This window comes from Tympanuchus pallidicinctus, unplaced genomic scaffold (genome assembly GCF_026119805.1).
Source record: "Tympanuchus pallidicinctus isolate F22 unplaced genomic scaffold, pur_lepc_1.0 scaffold29, whole genome shotgun sequence".
Lineage (NCBI taxonomy): Eukaryota > Metazoa > Chordata > Aves > Galliformes > Phasianidae > Tympanuchus > Tympanuchus pallidicinctus.
The window spans coordinates 6,726,827-6,735,056 of record NW_026294746.1 but is presented as its reverse complement, the minus strand read 5'-3'; the positions used below and the strand labels follow the sequence as shown (position 1 = coordinate 6,735,056).

At 48.8% G+C, this 8,230-nt stretch overlaps 1 protein-coding gene across 1 annotated transcript; it reads right to left on the bottom strand.

Moving 5' to 3' along the window:
- Positions 1 to 132: 132 nt before the first annotated feature.
- DDOST (dolichyl-diphosphooligosaccharide--protein glycosyltransferase non-catalytic subunit) lies at positions 133 to 7,005 on the bottom strand. The gene is made up of 11 exons (XM_052691743.1): positions 6,849 to 7,005; positions 6,232 to 6,342; positions 6,024 to 6,110; positions 5,430 to 5,533; positions 4,476 to 4,570; positions 2,802 to 2,895; positions 2,194 to 2,342; positions 1,775 to 1,922; positions 1,331 to 1,451; positions 1,079 to 1,185; positions 133 to 611 (listed from the first exon to the last, which is right to left on the bottom strand). Exons 1-11 carry the CDS (start codon positions 7,003 to 7,005, stop codon positions 462 to 464), a joined length of 1,323 nt encoding a protein of 440 aa, XP_052547703.1. The 3' UTR covers positions 133 to 461.
- Between the last annotated feature and the right edge of the window lie 1,225 nt (positions 7,006 to 8,230).

Below are 8,230 nucleotides of genomic sequence, written 5' to 3'. Positions count from 1 at the left end.
CTGTGTGGTACGCCTCTCCCCACGGCACTCATTTTCCATACAGAAAGCATTCCCTTCTGATCCCCCCTATTGCTCCTCACCACACAGACGGGCCTCCAGCCAGAGCACCACAATAATCAGCTTGCTTCAATGCACAGTGAGAGGACTAAGACTTTATTTCAACAATGGAATTAATCTCAAACCAAAATAATTCCAACCAAGGGGCCAGGTAAACAAAACAGCAGCACTGAGCTAATCCAGGAATGACACATTTCCACATTTGCAAACATTCTGACTACAGATTCCCCGCAAATATCTGGTTCATTTTCTCTATTATTAGTCAACCCATGTGATAAAAAAAAAAAAAAAAAAAAAAGATCAGACCAGGGCTGCACCTACCAGTCCTCAGTTACAGTAAGGCCCCTGAGAGCTGCCCATCTGTGCATGGCAACAGGGAAAAGGCTCTTCCTCCCATAGGGAGCTCAGTCGGATTTCTCCTTCTCTTTCATGTGCAGGAAGACAATGCTGAACATGAAGAGGCCCACCATCATGGAAAAGGCTCCGGCATAGTATGGGAACGCCGAGGGGATGAAACGTTCGTACTGCGTGTGCTGGAGGGGACGCACAGACACCTAAGGAAGAAGCAGGCATTCTTTCTGAGTTTGGTGGTACACAAGGACAGATACAGTGTCCTGCATCCAGCTGACTCCCTCCAATCCCCAGAACCTGTTACATTATTGAAAAGGCAAGCGAACGATTCATTTCCAGGATGAAACCACATCCTCAGCCAAAACAGAAAACCATTCTCAGTGTCCCATGTACTTCCACAGCTCCAACCACATGCACAGATCAAGCCACTGTAACAGTAAGATTATTTCTATGTGGGCATTCACTGTAAATGTGCAACACCAGCTCAAGGAAGAAGAAACCACTACCAGTTTTTTGTGGAGCTCATTTCCAAATCTCAAAAAGCAAATCAAAAGATAAGAAAAAAATCAGAAGTACTGAAATTCATTGTATGTTCAGATAAAACACAACTTAGCAGTAATATAAAAAAACCCATTATTTTCTTACGTAATTAATTCCCGCCATTCCTCACCTGAGTAGAGGAGTACAGGTGAGTGTAACCCAGGCGATTATAGTCCACTTTAAACTGGAACACTCCATAGACATCTGGGAGCTTGAACTGCACGCTGTACTTGCCACCTATGGAAAAGATTGTGACAAAGCTGAGCTGACAGAAGCAATGGGAGAAGCTGCAAAAGCTTTCACAGGTCTTCCTGCTACAACGCCACCACACCAAGAGAGAAAGCATCCCACCACAAGGCATAAGAGGTGAGCGGGAGCCTACCATTTCTCTTCAAGAAAGTTCTCACAAATGGATCAATGCGGACGAACTCCAGCTGGATATCATCTCCATCAAAGGGGATCCACTTTCCGTTGGAAAGCTTTTCGATGACAATGCTGTATTCCTGGAACAAACCCACAACACATCAACAGGGTGCAGCAGGGATGGCTAAAAACAAAGCTCAAGCCCAGCATATGACTACAGCAGCTCAAAGAGACTAAGGAATTCTCCCAGTAAGTTAAGTTCCCCCTCTGGTAAACACATTCTGGTATCAGTAATCAAAGCAGCTCTCAGAAGTCAAAGAATAAGTATGTATGAATACTTATGTATGAAAAGTATGTATGAGTATGAAAATGGATCCAGCTGTACTTTTCAGCTCCATGTCGCCTCCTGCCCACACAACAGAAGAGCACATTCCAAGCAAGCCCCCCCCAAGTGGAGCCTCACCACCAGATCGGTGACGGTGTAAGCATTAGGAGGTGCCAGCTCCCCCACACGGTGGTGAGACACGGCCCCAACGCGCAGCACGCCTTCTTCCTTGAACACCCAACGAGACAAGGCAACAGCCAGCTCGTAATTACCGGTCTGTGAATACCTGGAGACGAGGGAAGACAAAGAAAACATGAAAATCACTCTGAGAAAAAAAAAAAACCTACATGCCAAAAGCAAAACCAGGACAAGAAAAAGCTATCCTGAGTTTAAGAGAATTTCTTTCCAAAGCACTTCAAGGCCAAAGGAACCCATCACACACTATTTGCATTCAAGCTTCTTGCTGTTTCAAACAGCATGAACATTTGTGGCCTATTTCCTTGATCACACAGCCCCCCAGGTACGCCTCACGAAGGGATGCCAGGAGGCTGGTGTACCGTTTGGAGCCAGGAGTAGCTTTCTGCACAGCAGAATTAAAGAAAGCATCGCTGAAGAAATCCAGAGAGCCACTGAAAACAACGCGAGCGTTGTTCCTTGCTTGGAGCCCTGCGATCAGAAGGGTGTTCTTCCCAACTGCATGTGGATACTGAAAAGAAGCACATTTGAAAGAGCATTTAGTCAACTTAAAGGTAATTAAAGAAGAGTTCAGTCTCCAAGTTATTTGATTTCATTACTGCCACAAGTTTGCCTTAAGATGGAGAAGTCTGACCACATATAGCACACTTAGCAGTTCAACAGAAGCCAAGCACCTCAGCTAACTACTCAAAACAACCAGGAATGGAATTTACAATGTTTTGCATCTACACTCTCCTTGGGATGAAGTTGCTTAAAGGCAGTTTACTTTGAAAAAAAGTATCAACCTATATCAAAGTATCACTCACACTGGACATTTTCCCACCAACAAAAAGCAAGGAGGAAGATTCTTGAGGAGACATCTGAAAGCCTGACTTTCAAAATCAACCAAGAGTTTAACCATGTAAATATCCATTTCTCAAAGTTGCTGGAATCTAAGGGACTTGACTAAGGAAGAGAAAAAGGAATGTACCTGAGTTATGGGTTTATCTGGGAAGAAGGAGTATGAGGTAGAAGAGCCAGTCAGGATATCCAGCACCAGCGGGTTGTCAGGATCAGCCACCATCCTTGTGGGGAGAGGCACAAAGAGTGGCATCAATAACCAGAGGGAGCTGCAGGCACTGACTGAGCTGCACAAACCTCCTTATGCTTGCAAGTGGTTATAAAGCTGCAGAATTTGCACAGAATCACAGAATCACCCGGGTTGGAAGGGACCTCAAGGATCATGCAGTTCCAACCCCCCTGCCCAGCAGGGCCACCAAACACACACAGTCACATCAGGTTGCCCAGGACCCCGTCCAACCTGGCCTTGAACACGGCCAAGGACGGGGCATCCACAACCTCCCTGGGCAGCCCGTTCCAGGGCCTAACTACTCTCCTTGTAAAGAACTTCCCCCTAACATCCAACCTAAATCTTTCCTCCTTCAACTTGGATCCATTTCCCCTAGTCCTGCTATTGTCAGCCCTTCTGAAGAGTTTACTCCCCTCCTGGCTGTAGGTTCCCTTCAGGTATTGATAGGCTGCCATGAGGTCACCCCGCAGCTTCTCTTCTCCAGGCTGAACGAGCCCAACTCCCTCAGCCTGTCCTCATAGGGGAGGTGCTCCAGCCCCCTGCTCATCTCAGTCGCCCTCCTCTGGACCCTTTCCAAAATCTCAATGTCTTTCTTGTCCTGAGGGCTCCACACCTGGACACAGGACTCCAGATGGGGCCTCACAAGAGCCGAGTAGAGAGGGACGATCACCTCCCTGTCCCTGCTGACCACCCCTCTCCTGATGGAGCCCAGGATCCCATTTGCCTTTCGAGCTGCCAGAGCGCACTGCTGGCTCATGTTCAGTCTCTCGTCCATCAGGACCCCCAGGTCCTTCTCTGCCGAGCTGCTCTCAAGGCCCACTCCTCCCAGCCTGTACGGGTGCCTGGGGTTCTTCCGGCCCAAATGCAAAAACTTGCACTTTGCCAAGTTGAACCTCATTAGGTTCACCCGAGCCCAGCCCTCCAGCCTGTCGAGGTCCCTCTGAATGGCATCCCTTCCTTCCACCGTATCAACCGCACCACTCAGCTTGGTGTCGTCAGCAAACTTGCTGAGGGTGCACTCAATTCCTTCATCGATGTCATTAATAAAGATGTTAAAGAGCACCGGTCCCACGACAGACCCTTGGGGGACACCCCTTGTTACCGGCCTCCACCTGGACACAGAGCCATTGACCACCACCCTCTGTCTGCGGCCTTTCAACCAATCGCTCATCCATCGGGTCGTCCACCCATCAAATCCACTTCCCTCCAATTTGGAGATGAGGATGTGGTGGGGGACCATGTCAAAGGCCTCGCTCAGGTCCAGGTAAATGACATCGGTCGCCTTCCCTTCGTCCACCAATGCCGTCACTCCATCATAGAAGGCCACAAGATTAGTTAGGCATGACCTTACACTTACAGAAATGAACTACTTTCTTGAGATACGCTGTCAAACTTCATTAATTTATATGAAGAAACATCACTGAGGCAAAACCTAAGTTGTTTTGGAAATTTTCTTTTGGTTCTATCCGAAATGAAGGCAGGTTGCTCACACTAGGCTAACCCAGCCCCTAGCTCACATCAGCACCAAGGTTTTTGCTTCCCCAAAAGCAGCCACCTGGCTGTGGCATGTCTTACCCAACTCCTCGGAAGAGAATGGGGTTCAGTGCCTTTTTCCCCACGATGGTGGGGGCCTTCAGGAGATTTTCAGCATCTGCTACTATGAGCGTGTGCTTGGAGGAAACAAGAGAGATCTGTGTAAATGCATTGCACAGGCAAATGTATTTACATACACTTCCAGTAATTGTCAGGTTTTAGAACAGCAAGCAATAGCTTCTCTTTCTATTTGAAAGTCAACTTTGTTTTTACAGCCATTGTATAAATGTTACAACTTCATTAAAAAGAAAATCAGAAAAGCAGCTCTTTTGTTTAACTACAGTAAATCAAATATGAAGATACATCAGGAAATATAAAACTCCCTTTTGATAAAAACAGTAACACTACAGTAGTTGACTTATCTGAGTAGCTTTCACCTTTAAGATAGGACAGCATCCACATACAACTTAAACACTTTCTTTTAAATAAGAACTATCAGAGTAAGTTCAGACCTCACAGAGGGTTTTCATGTTTAAGCACTGACTAACAAGAGGAAAGAAAACATGGAAACATATGCAATTCCACAAAGATCTCTCAATAGCACCCGACACTAAAAGTTACCCTTCCTGCATCTCAAAGTGTCACCTGTAAAGTTCTTCTTCTCAACCCACCACAAACTAACCAGACACACACTTCAGAGGATGAAACAGACGCAGTGACACTGACACTCCCCAGGGTAGCAGTAAGATCAAATGAAGCAAATTCAGAAAGATGGACTCAGGGCAGAGACTCCCCACACAGAGCTGCAGTGCTGTGCCAGCACTCTGCCTGCTGCAACACTGAATGCTGTTGAACAGCAGTATGTACAACTTCATTGTGAACAGCAGAGAAGGGATGGAAGTAAGGAAGGAAAATAAGGACAGAAGATTCTTCTCTCAACCTTTACACACATGTTCTCATTAACAAAACCCCAAACCTGCAGATAAAGATGCTCACCTGGCCTGGGTCTGATATATCATAGCTGTGATGGTCAATGACAGCTGTCCTTTCTTCATCAAACTCTATCCCACACTCACTTCCCAACTCCCGCAGTGGGTCACCTGAAAGGAGAACAAGATTCCAGAATGCAGAGGGCTCAGAAGAATGCAACCCAGTCTCAACACTCAAAATGTGTTTAGCTGAGAGTGACACATTCAGCACTCTACCTGCCAAACTCTGAGCATTGCAACTTCCCTCTGCTAAATTCCCATTCAAAAATGGAAATAAAGGCTGGTTTAATTTCTCACCCCAGGCCAAGCATTCATCTTCTCAAAGCACAAATCTTGAGGTTCATAACTGCACACAAAGTGCATCTACTTAAGGCTCTCATCCACAAATAACCAGAAAAGACCTCTTCTCAAGCATTTCTCCAGCACATCTAGGAAGTGCAAAGCTGAAGGACACTGACCTACGAGCTAATTAGGTATTGTGTTTTTCCCACTGCATTTATTTTTCAGGTGCTCCAAGGAAGAGGATCTGTTTGCTGCAAGTATGTGTGACAGGGTTGACATGTAGCGATGTTCTCCACAGCCCAACAGGCACCACACTCACCAATGTCTGAGCTGGCGGCCACCAGGACACTGCCACCACCGTCAATGAAAGCAGTAATGGTCTCCACATTGATGTTTCCTCCAAAATCTGCAAGTGCACACCAACAGCTCATGACTGTCCCATACCAGAGCCTTGTCTTTCACAACCACCCCCAAATGGCCCCAAGCCCCTCCCTGAATCACTGCTGAAGCACTTCCCCAGCTCATACCCTCAATGGATGGTGAGAAGATGACCAGGTTGTCATACAGGAACTCCCCATACTTGATCAAGGAGAGGCCAGCATCATCTGCGGTCCGGAAGGTGAGCTCAAAGCCCCTATCTGCAGCCATGACATACAGAATCATAAGTTTGGAAAACACTACCGAGATCATCCAGTCCTACAGCCAACCCACCCCCCACAACACCCACTATGTCCCCCAGTGCCACATCTTCACAGCTTCTGAACAGCTTCAAGGACTCCACCACTTCCCCGGGCATCCTGTACCAAAGCATCACCACTCTTTCTAAAAAAAAAAAAGTTTTCTTTTATCAAACCAGAACCTCCCTGGAACAACCTGAGGCCATCACCTCCAGACCTATTCCTGTTAGTGGGCATAGCGGCCATCCCCACCTCACACTGCCTCCTTTCTGGGGTTACAGAAAGCAATGAGATCTCCCCTGAGCCTCCTCTTATCCAGATTGACCCATCCCAAATCCCTCAGCCGCTCCCCACAGCGCTGCGCTCCAGAGCCCTCACAGCTCCGTTCCCCTCTCCAGACCCGCTCCCGTGCCTCTCGCAGCGAAGGCCCCAACCCCGCACACAGCATTTGGGACACCCCACCCTACCCGCCAGGCTACGGAAAAAGAGCGAGTGCGTGTCCCGCAGGTTGCCGTTCTCCAGCAGCACCAGGGTGCGCGGCCCAGCCCCGGCCGCCGCCACCGCCGCCAGCAGCCACCACAGCCGCACCGCGGCAGCCGCCATTTTCTCGCCGGCGTGGGGCATCCTGGGAAACAGGCGGGGGCAAGGAATCAGCCAATGGGCTCCAAGCGCAGCGCCCCGGCCATCCAATCAGCGACGGCCAGCTCCCCGCTGGAAACGGGAAGGAACGAAGTTGTCACGTGACGCAGCCCGCACAGGGTTGGGGGGCTGCGGGAAATGGAGGCGGGCGCCCCGCAGCCCGGAGGCCCCCGAGCGTGCAATGAAAAGTGCCGTGTCCTGGGCACAGCGCGATAGCAGCGTCCGCGTGGCAGGGATGTAGCTCAGCCCCGCTCGGGTAAAGCCCTCCTCAGCGTCTGGGAATAATGTAAACTTACAGCAATAAAAATCATTCTGCTACCTGGAAGGAACCGAATAGCCTAAAATGAGCGATTTTAGGAAGTCTAAAAGGCGGCAGCTCCTGCTCGACGTAGGTCTTCGGGGCTCCTCTGCTAAAGCTGCCGGCTGGCACCAGCGGAGCACACACCCAGCAGCCTGCACACAGCGCCCAGCCCTGACCCTGCCACGTCCCAGTGCTCAGAGCCCTGGCAGGACGGGCACAGCTCAGGGCTGCTTCTTCGCACTCAGCCAAAAGAGCTTTCTGGCAGGGTTGCGCTGTGGCAGGGCTGGAACTGCCAAGAGAAGAAACAGCATTAAAGGGCTGAATTCTTTGCAGTAGTAACGTGTTCCCCAATCCCAACAAGTCACTAATGATTGGGCTGACAGGAGCCTTGGGGAGCTGTGCAGTGATTTGCCTCCAGCAGCTGAGGATGTGGATCAGACAGCGGTCACAAGAGCCCTTGAGAGTCTTGTCTTACAGGAGGGCAATGTGTCTCTCGGGCAGAGGCAGCTCCAGATGATGAGAATCACACAGGGACCCAAAATCCAATCAAAGCTTGGTGTGAGGCCTCAGGAAAGCCCACCCAAGTCTAGATGCTGCCTTGCCTTAATTTCTCAAGCTTTTAAACAAGCCCTGTAATATCTCCTTTGTAGGGCTTTTTCATTAACATCAAAGTGATCTGAGATCCTAGCAGAAACAGCTTTAGAAAGGGCATCTGATTTATTTAAACACTAACGGCAAATTCACTCTCTAGTGAAGGCACACAGAAAACTGACAGCTTAGCAGGGAATCCTGTGCCAGCTCTCCAGTTTGTATCACCTACTCGCCCAAATTTTTGTGTAGATCCAGCGAGTTTTGTCCTCATTAAGTTGTTATTTAGACTTGGTGAAAGGCAGAAGCCTCCACTGTACA

Coding starts and splice junctions, on each gene's coding strand:
- DDOST (XM_052691743.1), bottom strand. CDS start 7,005: ATGCCCCACGCCGGCGAGAAAATGGCGGCTGCCGCGGTGCGGCTGTGG. Junction 2,343..2,801: donor CAGATAAACCCATAACTCAG/GTACATTCCTTT, acceptor GCTTCTTTTCAG/TATCCACATGCAGTTGGGAA. Junction 1,923..2,193: donor GCTACTCCTGGCTCCAAACG/GTACACCAGCCT, acceptor CCTCGTCTCCAG/GTATTCACAGACCGGTAATT.